Consider the following 15,511-nt stretch of genomic DNA (forward strand, 5'->3'; position numbering starts at 1 on the left):
GGTTGGAACAGGCCGAATAGATGTCGCCAATATCTATTCGAGTAGTACAAATGGTGGAGAGTCAATCAACCAGGTATCCCAAAGGGATGAGTGGCGTTTGGCAAAGGGCATGAGGTACGCGAGGTACGTACCTACATTAGTACTGCTTATCTAATCCCCGTGTTATCGCCGACACTAGCCCGAGTGGTCGGCTTGCTTTCCCGTTTGGAGGTGGCCGATAACGGCCGAGCAATGCTCGGTCTTTTCTCCTCTGACGATCTTTTGATCTTTTTGGCCGCAAGTCAATTTCTCATCCATGCACCAGCCAAAAAGTCTCCATGTCATAATTGCCTCTCACGCCCTACAGCCTCATATCTTCTCCTGGAACAGATGCACGAGCATTGAAATTGATCTCGTAGGACAACGACCCTCCTCTGAACCAGTCTTCACTCTTCCAGGCTCCTCCGGCCTGAATGTCCTACTCATTCACTGCGGAGCCTGCGCAGTCGCTTGACGAGCATCCCCTCTCCCAACACGCGCTTGATCACGATGCCCAACAATCATTACAAGCTGAGGGACAACGGCATGACAGAGTTCTGCTCTCGCAACAGAATACTGGCAACATGTCAGGCTCTAGCAATATCGAGATAACCACTACTCAACGCATGATCTCCGCCACCTGGGGGAGTATCTTGACCTCGCTGCTGGGTGTGTCATGATCTCACCATGATATACCGCCAAACCTTACTGACTCTTCCATAGTGACACCGCTCGACGTCGTGCGTGTACGATTACAATCCCAGCAACCTCCTTCCCCCTCGAATCTCTCCCGGTTTCCCGCCTACTCGACGAACTTCAAACACCTCCCGCCCGACCTGGGTGTCAACTCATGTTGTCGAGACGTGTTTTTTGTTGGAAATAATGGTCAGTTCTGCCTCGCAGGAAATGGCTCCGCGCAGGGGTCATCAGCAATCGCTGCTGAATGTGCCGTTGAAGAAACCCAACGAAGGACCTTCACTTCGACCCTTGACGGCCTGAAGAAGATTGCCAGGAACGAAGGCTATTCGACGTTATGGCGGGGGCTTTCTCCGACACTGGTCATGGCAATTCCTGCCAACGTCATTTATTTCACAGGCTACGACTGGCTCCGTTACCATCACAACAGTCCGATAAGAAAGATCTCCTCTGATACCTACGCTCCTCTCGTTGCTGGTTCGATTGCACGGGTAGCAGCTGCTGTTTCGGTCTCGCCCATCGAAATGTTCCGAACTCGAATGCAAGCGACCTCTGGAATCGACACGGGTGTGTTTAAAGAAACTTTACTAGGGCTGCACCGCATGACCCAGACACAGGGATACACATCGCTATGGCGTGGGTTGACACTGACCATGTGGCGGGATGTGCCCTTTTCCGGCATCTACTGGTGGGGATACGAAGCGATCCGCAATAAATTGACCGATGCTCGCCAAGTGGCCAAAGGCCATGATCTCGATCCTACCCGCTCCATGACCAGCGGACGATCAGCTCAGGCTGACGAAAACCACACAACAACCTTTGTCGACAGTTTCGTTGCAGGTGCAGCTTCTGGCGCTGTTGCTGCTTTCGTTACCACACCATTCGATGTCGGTAAGACTCGTCAACAAGTTTATCACCATGCTGGAGACGACGCCCCCTCCGTGGTGGCAGCACGAGAGGCTGCCAAAGCCGGAAAACATATACCAGAAGAGCTCTCGATACCACGCTTTCTTTACCACATTTGGACCGAGGAAGGCATCAGAGGGCTGTTCAAGGGTTGGGCTGCTCGATGTTTGAAAGTCGCGCCAGCGTGCGCAATCATGATCAGTAGCTATGAAGTCGGCAAGAAGTGGGCGAAGACGGTGAACGAAAAGAAGGAGGAGAGGAAGGCCATGTCTTAACTTTTCGGAGGTCTGTTGAACTCCCATCTCAAGGAGGAAAAAGGCGAATGGTTTCCGGCACGACTATGAGTTGATTCGATGACTTGTACCAACATCAACGGGCCTGTTTTTGCGTCTAATGTACAGCACTAGTTAGGCGTTGGTGGACTTTTGAGCTAGAGCGTTATTGACTCCTCCCTCAGGGAAAGGGAATTACAAGGCTGAAGCTGTTTAATCTTTTTGTTCATTCCATTCCCCCTTTTCTATCTATCGCTGGCGGCCTCCTAGAGCTTGTGAGTATGAGTAAGGAGCCTTGTTAACACCAAGAATTCCCAAGCAGGATATCTCCAGTTACAGTGTATTGGCTTTGTCGACCGGTCTGTAACCAGAGCCTGAAGGACTCGAGATACCTCACATTACCTCTACTATCACTCTCCCACTGGACGCCACTATCATACGAGCAGGTCGACACGGATCGAATAGCCTCAGTCAACTCCACCAGACTCATTCATCCACCCCCCCGGAAAACCCCTTGCCCTTGCGCTATTATAACTGGGAGATCAGTGCGGTCTGAGCCGCCGTCGAGGCAGCGACTTTCACGCCGCCCAAGGCCAGGTCCTGCGCGACGTACTTCCGCACGAGGGCATCGCGCTCCTGCTTCTTCCGCCGGGCGTAGTCCCGGTCGTTGAGCGGACAGCGCGGGTCGAGGTCCGGTCCTGCGCACGTGTGCGGCATGCTGGGGTCGGGACAACGGTGCTGCCGGAGGAGCTGGCGCGGCTGGTTCAGCGGGCACTTCGGGTCGACGCACGTGCAGGGATGGCTTGACCCGTCGTCGCCGCACACGTGGGTCGTGGACGCGATCGGGCATCTCTTCCGGTAGCACGGGTGCGACGGCGGGATGTGGTGGTGGTGCTCGTCCCCGTACGTCCGGAGGCGCATGTGTGCGTGCGGGTGGTGTTCGGGATCATTCTCAGGCGGAGGCTCAGGCTGGCCGGGGTCTTGCGGGTCGGTGGGCGGCTCATTGGGATTTTGTGGCTGGCTGGGGTGGGAGGGTTGATTGGGTTGTGATGGCTGCTTAGGGTGGGATGGTTGATTGGGGTTCGACGTTGGGTTCGACGGTTGGCTGGGATAGGACGGCGGCTGATTGGGATAGGACGGCTGGTTCGGCGGGTTGGCATTCTGGTACGGAGGGATGTCGTTCTGAAAAGGGGGTTGACAGGGAGGGTTGGCGGTGTGGTAAGGTGGGCCACAGTGGTTCAGCTTGTCCGGTGGGGTCGAGAACTGTGACTGCGTATCGCAATTGTCGTCGCTGGGGGCTTTGGAACAGGAGTGTTCATCCCAGTCGCGGTCGTGATTATCAGTGGTCCTCGGCGGGTTAGGTGGTTGGCCATGCGTTGGTGGTAGGGCCGGCGGGAAGCTGAACCATGGTATGCGAGACGGATTGTGCCCCGGTATCTCTCGCGATGTTGTCTGTGTAGGGTGCTTCGGATCTTGTGGGCAATCTGACGGATGGTCATGAAGAGGGTGGCGTCTCCCGTGTCTCTTGTAGCAGTATTTGCGGAGCAGATAGGCGATCACGCTCAAGATGACCAGTCCAACCACACTGCCAACAGAACTCTCGACGATTTGGGGGATGTTGTTGTGCTTCGGTTCGTCGTCGCCAACAACGCCGACTGTGCAGTTTTCTGGAGGCAGGTTCGACGTCACCCCGACGACGAAGATGGAGTTCTTGTCGGCCCTGTCCGCCGTGACCTTGACGTCGATCGTGCCGGTACTGGGAGCGACGACGGAGAATCCGCTGGAATAGTAACTGGAGTAATAGTCCGCTTCGCCTTTGGCCAGGATCTTGCCCCCAGACACGATTTGAACCGCTAGGGTGCCAGCATCGACGCTCTGGACATTGAACGTCAGCTGCTCCTTGGATCTTGCGCTGTACGACATGATCTGCGTCTCGGAGCCTGAAATGAAGTGTGATGCATCGAGACCAGCCAGTAAAGTGGTCGTGTCTCCGTCCGGGTTGTCGTTCCTCGTAAGACCATTGACAATGATGCCGTCGATAAAAGCCTTTGAGGCATTGTAGTTCTGTATGGTAAAATATCTTCCCCCGGAGTTCATGATCGCAGCAAGGACGTCGGTGTCCTGTAGACTAGAAGACGAGTCCAGAAATCCGAATGCCACTCTGATACCGAGGCCGCTAGCACGGTTAATCTGATCCACGAGATCCGAAGTGCTGTAGTCCTGAGAGAACAGTCAGCAACACAGCAATAACATTTGAAGAGGTTGTGGTGGTCAAGATATTCGTGGGAAGTAGATGAAAAAAGGGTCGCTGAGAAAGCAAGCCAAAACAAGGACTGGTCAATATCAATATCTACGTACCTCTCCGTCCGTGAAGACTAGGATTCCACTTCGACCAGAGGTGTCTCCAGTATTGACAGCGGTTAGTTGCTTAATGGCCATTTGAACACCGCCTGCAATATAGGTGCCGCCATCTGCGCCGATCCCTGCAAGCGAGCTCGCAGCTGCACCGGGGTCTCCAAGAGGGTAGTCTAGATAGGCTTCATCGTCAAAGTTGATGATGGTGACTTTGTCTTGCTTCTGGGTGCTGGTTACCTCGTCCTTGGAAATAAGCCAGTCGAGAACCATTTTTGCAGCGCTGAGTCGATATAGGTAAGGATCTGATAGTTCCATAGAACCAGAGCTGTCGATCACCAGGGCGACCTTGCGATCGCCATTGTTTGAATTGGCTCGCAGGTTGGTGCAGACCGGTGCCGAATCTCGTGGAAGGAGATAAGCATCGGCAATGCTCGCGAAAAGAACGACAAATGGCAGAACCAGAAAGAAGGGATACATCTTGACAAGGACGATGGTGTTGCCCCGGGTTGGCTGTCTCGACCAAAGTCAACGAGGGTCGCTCCGACTCTATATGGTCGAGGAGATTGCCTTTCGTCTGGTCATCAGCCGCGATTCTGGCTGGAAGAGACGAAAACCCCCCATCTGCTGGCTGGCTCTGTAGTGGCCATTTGCATCGAGGCAACTTCCACACGAGGCAGTGGTAGCATACGAGGTGCACTTGGCAGGAAACATGCGGTAGGGGATGAGATTGACTAATTGGGAAGAGAAGCAGAGTCTCGACCAACGGTCGGTCAGGGGCTGCTTGATCACGGGTGCAAGGTAACAGACATAATGCGCATTTTCAGACGCTGTGGCTGGGACTGTGACAAACTATTGAACTGTTGAGAGCGGCCTTCGTATGGTAACCCTGTTTTCTCGTGTTGTCTGCGAAGTCATTCTCGATTCAGACGCGACTGGTCGAATAAAAGGAGGTAGAGCTGTTGTAGAATCCAGCCTTGCTGTCAATGACCCCTCGAGTCCTCGTATCGTGGGGGCCAGGTCTGCTAAAGAGAGTTGCAACTCTCCCTGTGGCGTTTCTAGACCATCTTCAGCTCTTTCCATGACGGTGTGTATCCATGTGTTCTCGGTAGCTTCACTGAAGCTAGTCAAACCACATGAGACTCAGCCCTATAACGGTCTTGGCCGCGATCTCCCGCTCTGTATATTCTTGGTTCCACAATTCGATTCTTTCCCCCAATAACTCATGGACATCAGGGGTAGACATGGGAGTGGGCACATGGGTATCCCTCGCTACTCAGCATGGGACTCACCGTGTAGGACTTTGACACATTGGTAACCGCCGAAACTACACATTTCAAAGCTGGCCAACAGGCTGGCCCTGTGGAAATTGGACAAGGCAGAGTTTCGCTTGGCGAGGACAGTCGAGTGTTTGTGAGGCTGAGAGATGCACCCAGAATCCATGTTGCTTGATGTGGACGGGAGCGCCTCAAGCCTTGCCAAGGGCCTTGGCACACGCCAAGACATCAACCGGAACGGGCATGGAGGGGCCCCTCAACCCCCTATTCCGACATCTAGAGTCACCATTGGCCCTGTTAGACTTCATCCCTCGTATCTATCTCAGGAGACTATACGTTCCAAATATATCGGCAACCTGGCCTGCCATCCAGGATGTGTGCCTTGAAATGTTCGTATTTCTGCAGCCCTTTGGCGGTGGCAATTTCCCATTCTGCTATACGAAAGGTTTCTCTTGTGTAAGTACCATGTTTGTCAAGAACCAGGGTATTTCCTACTGCCGTATAAATAGGAGCGCTTCCTGTTTGAATGTCCTTGATGACTCAACCCATCCCGTTCATTGTTCGCAGAGATTTCAAGTCGCTCGTTGATTCTACTTCCACATCGTTCACGTGCCGTTCTAGCCAGGTCACCATCCTCTGCTCTGGACCTATCCGAGACTTCTATATACTTATCAAGCCATCATGTCTTCCGGAGAGGGGTACTCTGTTGTGCCTGTGCAGCGCATCTTCTTTCCTTTCAGGATTGTCCAGATGGTCTTGACCGTTATCGTGTTTGGGATTGCCTGCTATCACCTTTCTCTGGCCCCGAACTATGATGTGAGATCCCCAGCTTGACTCTACAAGTTTTTACCTGACATTTGCAAGGCTGGCGGCATTAGCCTGTTCACGGGTCTCGCCAGCATTATCTTTTTGATCTACTGGTTCGTGGCCAACAGCCCAGGCAACACCCATCTTTACAACTACTGGGCTATTTTTGCCGTCGAGCTCTTTGTCCTCATCTTTTGGCTCTGTACCTTTGCCCTCACTGCCGACAAGGTCGCCCTACTTGTCCAGGCTACAAGCTACACATCAAGCTACGATGGAGTCGACTATTCCGGCGATGGGAGTGAAGGTAGCGGTTCGGTCTGCTACGCCGGCGTCTGTGTCAGCTATAAGAGGGACCTCCATGACAAACGTGGGCTTGTCAAACGATCGACTGATCCCCTCTCTGCGACCATGTATGTCGCCCTTGCGCTTTCAGTCATCAACTTGTGAGTACTAGGGCCTTTGTTCGTCAGTTTCCCCGCCTAACAGAATGCAGCATCCTGTTTGGCGTCACCTTCGTCCTATACACGATCAACTTGTTCCGTCACCGGGCTGCTCTCTCCAGTCTCAAAGGCAACAACATCGCCATGAATAATGGCCATGGATCGGCCAGCCGAATGGAGAAGGGAGTGGTCGTCAATGGACACCAGTGAAAAGAGAGTTTTGGTGTCGAGCTCAACCCTGAGATACCGTCATGGTCATTAAAAGAGAGTCAGGACATTTTTCTGTGATGTGGTCATCTATATGTGTGTTTATGAAGGTTGTCATGTTCAGAGGCCGATATGAATGAAGCAAGACAGATAATATACGTACGGGATGATAGAAGCAAACCAACGAACGTGGTCTCAATATCATGGAGACGAAGGAATCTAAAAGCGGCGTGGCCGAACCTGGAAACGCCAAGGCTGACTCAACGCGCTCCATCACCAACGCCGCCCTAGTCAATAGGCAGCCGTGTCCATTGTCAGCCAGATTATATTCCTGATATGACTTTCGATATGCAAGGATGGGCGTTATACGGACTATAGGCATTGTAGTGCTCAGCATCTCCTTCGTTGTCTTCGTTGCTCTCTTTGGCCGACTACCCGTCTTCAGGTAAGCGGGATTTTCCCCTCCCCTGAAGATCCTTCAGCCTCAGCTTCTTACATGTTCTCTGTAGGAGGACACCTGTTGCTTTTCTCCATCGACTATTATGGAGGCATATCCCAAATGCGGTCATCAGCATCGATGAACGGCTTACCGGTCGCCGTCTAACGCGTAGTCTCGCGAAGGCGGGCAATTATCTCATGAATGAGAAACATCCAATTGTTCTTGTATGTTCAAGGATCAGGGATTGAGCAGGCGAGAAACCGTACACTTGCTCACCAACGTATCTAGATCTTCTTTGTCCTCTTGCAACTTATCGGTGAAGTTCTCTTCATTCCCGCAGCATGGAGCCGTCTTTCGACCAAGCAAATAGCAGTGCTGCCACCTCTGATTGTTGCTCCTTTGGCATTTCTATACCTTTCCGCTACTACATCCTCGAATATCACTTCTGAGAACCACCGGGCGGCAATGCTGGCTTATCCCTATGACTTCGCTCTCTTCCACCCGGGCTACTTCTGCTCCACCTGCCGATTTGCAAAACCAGCAAGGTCCAAGCACTGCTCTCTGTGTAAGGCTTGCATTCAGAAACAGGACCACCACTGCATCTGGATCAACAACTGCGTGGGAAGGAACAACTACCTGTGGTTCAATCTTCTTCTGGTTAGCATAGCTGTACTACTATTCTATGGTTCACATCTTGGTTACGCTTTGCTTGACCGAAGACTTCAGGACCAACTGGTGCCGCCGGCGCTAACGAAGGCCAGTTTCACGGCCAAGCGGTGGAGCACCCGGATGACCTGGAACGAGTATGCCCACGCCTGGGCCTGGGCTATTGCTATGGAATGGCAAATCGGGGCCGTCATGATGTTAGCTATGATGTGTATCCCTCTGGCGCTGGGGTTTCTGGCCTACCACATCTATCTCATCTGGGCGGGAATGACCACGAACGAGAGCTCCAAATGGAGTGATTGGAAAGAAGACATCGCGGACAAGGTAGTCTTCCGGGCGGAGATGACCAGGCTCAGGGAGACGTATCCACCTTTACCCGAGGACGTCGAACCACTTGATAAGGATGTGAAATGGCCAGAAGGCGTGCGAGCGAAGTGGTGGCTCGTGAGGACGAGAGATGGCAAACCACCGACGAGGAAAACCCCAAGAAAGACTGCAAATGGTGCCAATCTTGGGAGGCCTGAAGCGGCAGAAGGGAAACAGGGTGAGGAAGAGGTGCCGGACGAGCGGTGGGAACTTGTTTCTTCGATTGCAGAGGTCGAGAACCTGTATGATCTGGGTTTCTGGGACAATTTGTGGGATGGGCTGTTCAATCGCGGGTGAGGTTATCTGATTTGCAGCATGAAGAGATGATCTTGCGGCGTCAATGTCCTTGCGGCGGGAGTTACAGTGGATGTACAGTGTATATCATATCCGCTCGAGGCTCGAGCACTTCAACCGCTCAGCCAAATCGCGAAAAAAAGTTCCTCTACCATAGACCCCCGGCTCCTTGACTGTGTGGTCGTGACTTGAAAGGAAAATTGTTTTTCCTGTGGTGGTCTGCGTTGGTGCAGTGAGTCCTAAAATAGAAGTCGAGGTGTATACAATCGTATCACGTGAAATGGTGCCGCCTTAAGCCATCTTGCGGTGTATTTCGAAATCTCAACCCCAATTGAAGTTGGAACCACGTTTGTGGCATTCTCGTACGACTTTCGATTGATCCGCCGGCGAATGTCATTGCGTGACCCCCGCAGCTTCAGGATGCTTGCCAATGGCTCCTCGACCTGCCAAACGGCAGCGCAGATCTACCATCGTCCTTTCAGATGGCGGCGATGAAGACTTGGACGTTCCGTCTCCCAAACCTGGCAGGGCGAGCTTGCAGCGGGAAATCACATTCGATGGCAGGACGTCTGCGACAGTGTCTCCGGTGAAGTCTGCAACGACCAGGTCTGCATCCAGAAAGGCCGCCGCGAAACCCTCACCGACATCCTCCCCCGAGAAAGCGAGAAAGAATAATAGCAAAGTCAAGAACGAGGTGGACACGAACAAGTCGCTCCACAGCTTCTTCCACAAGGCGACAGAAGAGCAGAGATGGAAGAGAAAGTCCGAGACGCCAGATGTGGAGGTGGAAAATAATGGCGAGTTGAGCGATGCCATCGAAGACGACGATCTGTCGGATGAAACCTTGGAGGAGCTGGGGCTCCGTAAACGCGGTTCAAACAGCAATACAATCAGACCGTTACCAGCGACGCAGGCTACCGCAGTGACATCCAAGCGTAATGACAGCGGTGGGCCGTTTTCCTCGTCCCAGAGATTCGTCAAGCCAGGGGCAACAGATCGAAATGTCAGCACTTTTGGGAACCCATCTCAACTTGACGACCACGATCACCGGCCGTGGGCTGACCGCTATGGTCCCACCAATCTCGAAGAGCTTGTGGTCCACAAGAAGAAGGTGGCAGATGTTCAAAATTGGCTGCAGGCCAAGTTGGACGGGCGCAACAATCAGAAGCTGTTAGTGCTAAAAGGCCCCGCGGGCAGTGGGAAGACTACGACCCTCGGTCTGCTTGGACAATCTCTGGGCTTACAGCTCGTCGCATGGCACAATCCTGCTGTATTGGAAGTGGGTGCGGGAAACTCGATGTCCGCTCAATTCGACGACTTCTTGAATCGGGGCGGTCAGTTCAGTAGCCTGGCTTTCGACCAGGGTTCTTCAGACGAGTATACAACCAAAGGAGACTCAAACAGTCGACTGCTTGTCATTGAAGAATTTCCAGCAACGATGACGAGATCCTCGAGTGCTCTCCAATCGTTCAGATCCGTCATTCTGCGCTTTCTCGCACAAGCCAACGGGTCTCGTTCCACGTCATTTCGTGGCCAACAGGATGCAAAAGACGTTTCCCCCCCTGTGGTCATCATCGTCTCCGAGACTTTATTGTCGTCTTCCACAGCATTGACGGACAGCTTTACAGCTCACCGACTGCTGGGCGCGGAGATCTTAAATCATCCCTATGTCACCACTATGGATTTCAACCCTGTTGCGCCTACATTCGTTACAAAAGCGCTCGATCTGGTGATGAAGAAGGAGGCGAGAGAATCACGTCGACGCCGGGTCCCGGGTCCGGCCATCCTCGCGAGACTGGCTGAGATGGGCGATGTCCGTAGTGCTGTGAACTCCCTCGAGTTCTTATGTGTGAGAGGAGGCGATGGGTCCGAATGGTCCGGCACGGTTGCAGCGAAGGCGAAACGGTCATTGAAGAACAAGGAGAATCTGCCAATGACTGAGGTGGAAAAAAACTCTTTGCAACTGGTTTGCCAGCGCGAAACAACTCTCGACATGTTCCACGCTGCAGGTAAAATCGTCTACAACAAACGCGAAGATCCCCGCGTATCGGACACTAGAGCCCAACCACCCCCGAAGCCACCGGATCATCTCATGCATCTTTACACTACAAAGGCATCCCAAGTGGATATCGAAGCCTTGCTGAACGAAACAGGCACAGACATTCAGACATTTATATCAACACTCCACGAAAATTACATCCTGTCATGCAATGGTGATATGTTTGAGGAGTGTTTCGATGGTTGTTCTGACATCCTCTCCACGAGCGACATTCTGAATCCCGAGATCCGCCAACTTCGACGGCGCCATAACAACTCCAGTCCAAATTTCGGGACAGCGCAGTCAAATGTCCAGGCAGGAACTTCAGATATGCTCCGGCAGGACGAAATCAGCTTTCAAGTTGCCACGCGAGGCCTGTTGTTCAGATTACCATATCCGGTTAATCGAGCGGCGGTCACGGTACCAGGCGCTAAAAGAGGAGATTCATTTAAAATGTTCTACCCTGCGAGCCTGAGGCTGTGGAAACCCATCGAGGAGACAGAGGCTCTCCTGGGGACGTTTGTCTATGGTGGTGACATCCGGATTGGCAGATCTCACGACCCTTCTCTGCTTACGAACGGGATGGGGCAACTGTTCACTGGTGACGATAGGGGCGTTGCGAATTGGCAAACGAAAGAGCTCGCGCTGGACCACGCTCCCAGTAGCTCATCGATACAAGTCAAACAAGAGGTGACAGACACCGCAGGCCCCAATGTCATTGTCGAGGACTCAGAAAAGACCGAGCCTAACCCACCGCCACTGATCGTCTATTCCAAGGACACGTTGACGACTGAGCTTCTGCCGTATACGACTCGCATCCTCGCCGCAAGGAGGCAGGATACCACCATCCTGGAGAAGATTACCAAGTTCAAGCCTACCAGCTACCTTTCCACCGAGGAGGATGACTTTGAAGAAGACGATCTGGCTACAAGTACCACCACCACAGTTGGTGACAGGGTCGGAAGAGCGCCACCTTCCACTCTGGCTCCCGGGAATGCAAAAGGAGAACTCAGCTCGACGCAGGTTTTTAGGGGTTCGAAGAACGACGTGCCCGCATTGGCTGCTATGGGCGTGGAGAAGCTGTACATCTCCGACGACGACATCGAGGACGACTGACTGAGAAGTAAAAGTGCGATTCTTGTTCCAGCCCTACGCTTCTTTTTGTGTACGAAGCTACTCAGTGAAATGATGCGAGGACCTATCATGTGGGAAATCATGACGGGGCGTTGGCAGACACATGGGCACACAGACATACAGGTCCCACGTCCCTTTTTTGGGTCTTTTGTCCAACTACCTAGGACGTAATATGTAACACAGGTACCTAGGTATCTACAGCGGCTCGGTAGTATTGTGTACTTACGTATGAGACGAAAAGCAACAATGCTTTAGAAAGTGCTACACCTACCTACCTACCTACCACAGATGATTGAGGAGTATTCTGCACGTTCCCGTCTCGCCGTCTCGCAAGCTGGAGAGTTGAGTTGGTTTGCCTTTCGACCGACTCTCTCTGCAGAGGGCTTTCCTCTCCCTTTTAGATCTGTTGGTTATTCACGCCGAAGAAGCTGTATGTACTGACTGTCAAGTGACCTGCAACGAGGTTACATATGTATGTACTTTGTTGGGTGGTACCATAGACTGTACAAGGTATACACACCCAGACACCCCAAGTTGGGTATACTGCACTGCACTGCACGGCTTCGGGGAGCCTGTACCGTATGTCCCGGACCGACTAGTATATACAATGGTCCCACGATACTGTACAGACGAAGTAAGTACTGGTTCCTTTTCCCCTGCCATGCCATGGTTGCCGTCGGTTGTGGCCATAGGCATTACGGCACTCCTCAACTCATGTACAAGACCATCATTATCCTGCTCTTAATCCGCTCCGGATCTCATCGGTTTTCGTTTTGTCATTTTCTCCCTCTGTATAGCTTTTTTTGGTTCCCCTGCTGGGATTGATATTGTCGCTCAAACTTCAAATGATCCGTGTTGCGCCTCGTCCGACAGTCCCTCACAGTGGCTTCCTCAGCTATCGCTCGGTTGCTGAAACCATCCATTCTCCTTGATCCTAAAGATAAACGTGACCGCTGTGGCGGCTAACAATCCCACACATAACGCCGTGGTCCCGTACTTATCATAGTACCTTGAGACACTAGCTCTCCTTTTGCGAATCATCTGCACCCGCAGATAGTAAATGACAACGCTGTATATCAACGCTGCAGAGGCGACAATCGTGAACCCCCAAGCCGAAATCAGACTTACATTATCTCCAAAGTTCAAGAGCGCCGCGGCAATGGAGCCGATGATAATGCTAAACTCCAGCCACGAGAGAAAGGTGCGTTCGGCGGCAAAGTAGACCTTGGGTTCCACACGAACAGGGACATGTATACGTTTGCCTTTCGGGGCCTTGAAGCGCTTAACTTGCACTTGGCCGGTGAGCTGGTTTCTACCACCGGCGACGGCACCATTCTGCGGCAAGGGAGTGCTCGTGGGGATTTTGTGGATGACATTGAGAAGACGGTCGCCGACTAAATGAGCCTGTTTTTTCAGAAACAGAGGGTAGTATTTCCACGAGTGGGATTGTCGCGCTTGTTCGAGCTCGTCTTCGGCGTCGTCTTCTTCGGAATCGTACAGGTACTCGTCCGATACACGCAGGGCAGCAGCAACTCTTTCTTCTTCGTCGAGTGAGTTACCGGGAGCTGCGTAGCTAGCTTCGATGGAGTCTCGATCCTGGGCACGGGAATGCTCGTCAAGTGCTTGCCGTGCAGCCTTCAAGCGCCTGGTCCCTTCATCTTCGGTGTCCTGAGAGCCACCAAACATCGGTGTCGTCTTTCCCGTGGTTTGGGCCTCAACTGCTGGATCATCTGAGTCGTACTCGTCCTCGTCAATATCACTGGTTGAGTAGCTTGCGGTATTGGCAGGGCGTTCAATGCCGAAGCGGTGAGTGATTGGCTTTCGGATGTCGACGTCCATCTGGGGAAACCAGAAGGGCAGTAGATTAATGCGGGTAGGGAACAGGGTAGCGGTGCCATGGATGAATTTGGAGAACTTGGGTACAGCTTCGACAAGATGGCTTGCTGTCAGGTCTCGAATCCACTGAGGTGGTTCTTGGCCTGCTTGGGTTTGCAACTTGACTTCAAGGACAGCGTAAGGGAATCGTTCAACATCCTCCGGCGGAAGCTGAGGAAAGGGCCAATCGATCCCAATGTCCATCCGTCGCCAGTTCTTACCAGCACGTTGTCTACCATCCAGGTTGTCTTCGCGGGTCATGGTCAATTCAGTATCCAACGATATTCTCACCCGTGCGTCACCTGGAAGCTGGAAAGCTGTGCGGTGGTAAAAAGACCTGGTCACTGGGACGAGTTTTCGGCTGATGACACGGTATTGGATTTCGCGAGCCAGTTGTTCGAGGTCGTCAATCTCCTTGACGCTCTTCTTTCCCTCTTTCCGCATCTTTGCGAAGACCTCTTCTACGGTCAATGTTCCGTCCAAAAAGGCATTGACGTTCTTCTCTTTCAGAGTGAACCGAGCTTTGACCGATTTCTCGCCCGTCCAGTCTTCTCGATGTGTCTTCCTCTCAACGAAGATGGTTTCGTTTTCCATGCCGCCGTACCATCGAAGGCGGATAGCCTCGGCGCCCTCGGTCTTCTTGAGACGGCCCATGTACAACTCCCATGTCTCCGGGTTGTCGTAGTAGATAGACGAGATGGCTGAATCCTTTTCTTCAAACTCCTTGTTAGGATTAAAGACCAAGACGGGTAAATGCTTGAGGATGATGAGCTTGAGCTCGGTGATATTGTCCGGGTGAACCCAGTATTTCGTGGTTTGGCGGACAAAGTTCTGCTGAGAACCACCGGCGCTACTGTCTCCTTTGACAGGGTTTCCCCGCGTCCGGACCAGATCGTAGAGCTTGGAGAGTTTCACGATAAAGGCATCGTAGTTATCTTGGAAAAAGGGCTTTGCTTTGAGACGGGTTGCGAAAGACGGGCGAAGGATCAACTCGGTCTGCTTGTCGTGTTTCTTGATGATCTTTTGAAACCCTGTGTAGTTCAATTGGGTGAACTTGGCCAGATCATGGACGTCGGCGATAATGTCGGAAAGGTCGGCTTCCAGCAGATCGAAATCGTTCTCAAGCTCCGCGTCGGGCTCTGAATTGTTCTGGTTCTGGCGTTCCTGCCGTTCCACTACCTGCTTGACCTCGGACTCGGCAGCTTTGATCCTCGATATAATCTCCTGGCTCTTGAGCTTTTGAAACGTGAAAACCTTGTCAAGCTCTGCCTCCAGCAGCTGGATGAAGTTGGCTTCGTCGTCGTCGGTCCATGCCTCCCGTTCGCCGTTCTTGCCGTTAACGAAAGGTTTCTTGAGGGCAGCTTTGAGGTCGTCATAAGCAATATAGTGCCAGTAGTAGTCCTTGATCAAAGACTGACGGAGCTGCTGGCCGAACCTAGACAAAGATTGACCGTTAGCGAGGAATACAATTGAGCGGGGTTGATATCAGAGCCATACTTCATGGTGAGAAGAACAAGACAGGTGCTGCAGGTCCAGGTCTACAGCATCGAAGACGGAAATGTGAGAAGAGATGATAGCGCGGGAGAGCAGGTAGAAGACATAGAGCTTAGTCGTAACAAGAGACTCAGCAGAGAACAATAGAGGTAGGACAGATATCTTTGGGATCGTGGTGCAGCAGAAGCAAAGCTCACAACTAAACAAAACTTAAGATGCAGGTAGAAGTC

At 52.4% G+C, this 15,511-nt stretch overlaps 6 protein-coding genes across 6 annotated transcripts; 4 read left to right on the plus strand and 2 right to left on the minus strand.

Annotated features, from left to right (window-relative positions):
- Positions 1-452: 452 nt before the first annotated feature.
- Positions 453-1,895, plus strand: AYO20_07043 (hypothetical protein; the record flags this gene model as incomplete). Its single annotated transcript, XM_022645331.1, has 2 exons — positions 453-687; positions 742-1,895. The coding sequence occupies 2 exons, from the start codon at positions 453-455 to the stop codon at positions 1,893-1,895; spliced, it is 1,389 nt and encodes a 462-aa protein (XP_022498717.1).
- A 525-nt stretch (positions 1,896-2,420) lies between these two features.
- Positions 2,421-4,724, minus strand: AYO20_07044 (hypothetical protein; the record flags this gene model as incomplete). Its single annotated transcript, XM_022645332.1, has 2 exons — positions 2,421-4,112; positions 4,251-4,724. 2 exons carry the CDS (start codon positions 4,722-4,724, stop codon positions 2,421-2,423), a joined length of 2,166 nt encoding a protein of 721 aa, XP_022498718.1.
- A 1,478-nt stretch (positions 4,725-6,202) lies between these two features.
- Positions 6,203-6,978, plus strand: AYO20_07045 (hypothetical protein; the record flags this gene model as incomplete). The annotated part of the gene is made up of 3 exons (XM_022645333.1): positions 6,203-6,337; positions 6,386-6,771; positions 6,822-6,978. 3 exons carry the CDS (start codon positions 6,203-6,205, stop codon positions 6,976-6,978), a joined length of 678 nt encoding a protein of 225 aa, XP_022498719.1.
- Positions 6,979-7,331: 353 nt separating this feature from the next.
- AYO20_07046 (hypothetical protein) lies at positions 7,332-8,743 on the plus strand (the record flags this gene model as incomplete). Its single annotated transcript, XM_022645334.1, has 3 exons — positions 7,332-7,420; positions 7,485-7,638; positions 7,703-8,743. The coding sequence occupies 3 exons, from the start codon at positions 7,332-7,334 to the stop codon at positions 8,741-8,743; spliced, it is 1,284 nt and encodes a 427-aa protein (XP_022498720.1).
- Positions 8,744-9,170: 427 nt separating this feature from the next.
- AYO20_07047 (hypothetical protein) lies at positions 9,171-11,894 on the plus strand (the record flags this gene model as incomplete). Its single annotated transcript, XM_022645335.1, has 1 exon — positions 9,171-11,894. One exon carries the CDS (start codon positions 9,171-9,173, stop codon positions 11,892-11,894), a length of 2,724 nt encoding a protein of 907 aa, XP_022498721.1.
- A 909-nt stretch (positions 11,895-12,803) lies between these two features.
- AYO20_07048 (hypothetical protein) lies at positions 12,804-15,289 on the minus strand (the record flags this gene model as incomplete). Its single annotated transcript, XM_022645336.1, has 2 exons — positions 12,804-15,222; positions 15,285-15,289. 2 exons carry the CDS (start codon positions 15,287-15,289, stop codon positions 12,804-12,806), a joined length of 2,424 nt encoding a protein of 807 aa, XP_022498722.1.
- Positions 15,290-15,511: the final 222 nt, after the last annotated feature.

The sequence above is a fragment of the Fonsecaea nubica genome (genome assembly GCF_001646965.1).
Source record: "Fonsecaea nubica strain CBS 269.64 chromosome Unknown Scaff47, whole genome shotgun sequence".
In the NCBI taxonomy this organism is placed as follows: domain Eukaryota; kingdom Fungi; phylum Ascomycota; class Eurotiomycetes; order Chaetothyriales; family Herpotrichiellaceae; genus Fonsecaea; species Fonsecaea nubica.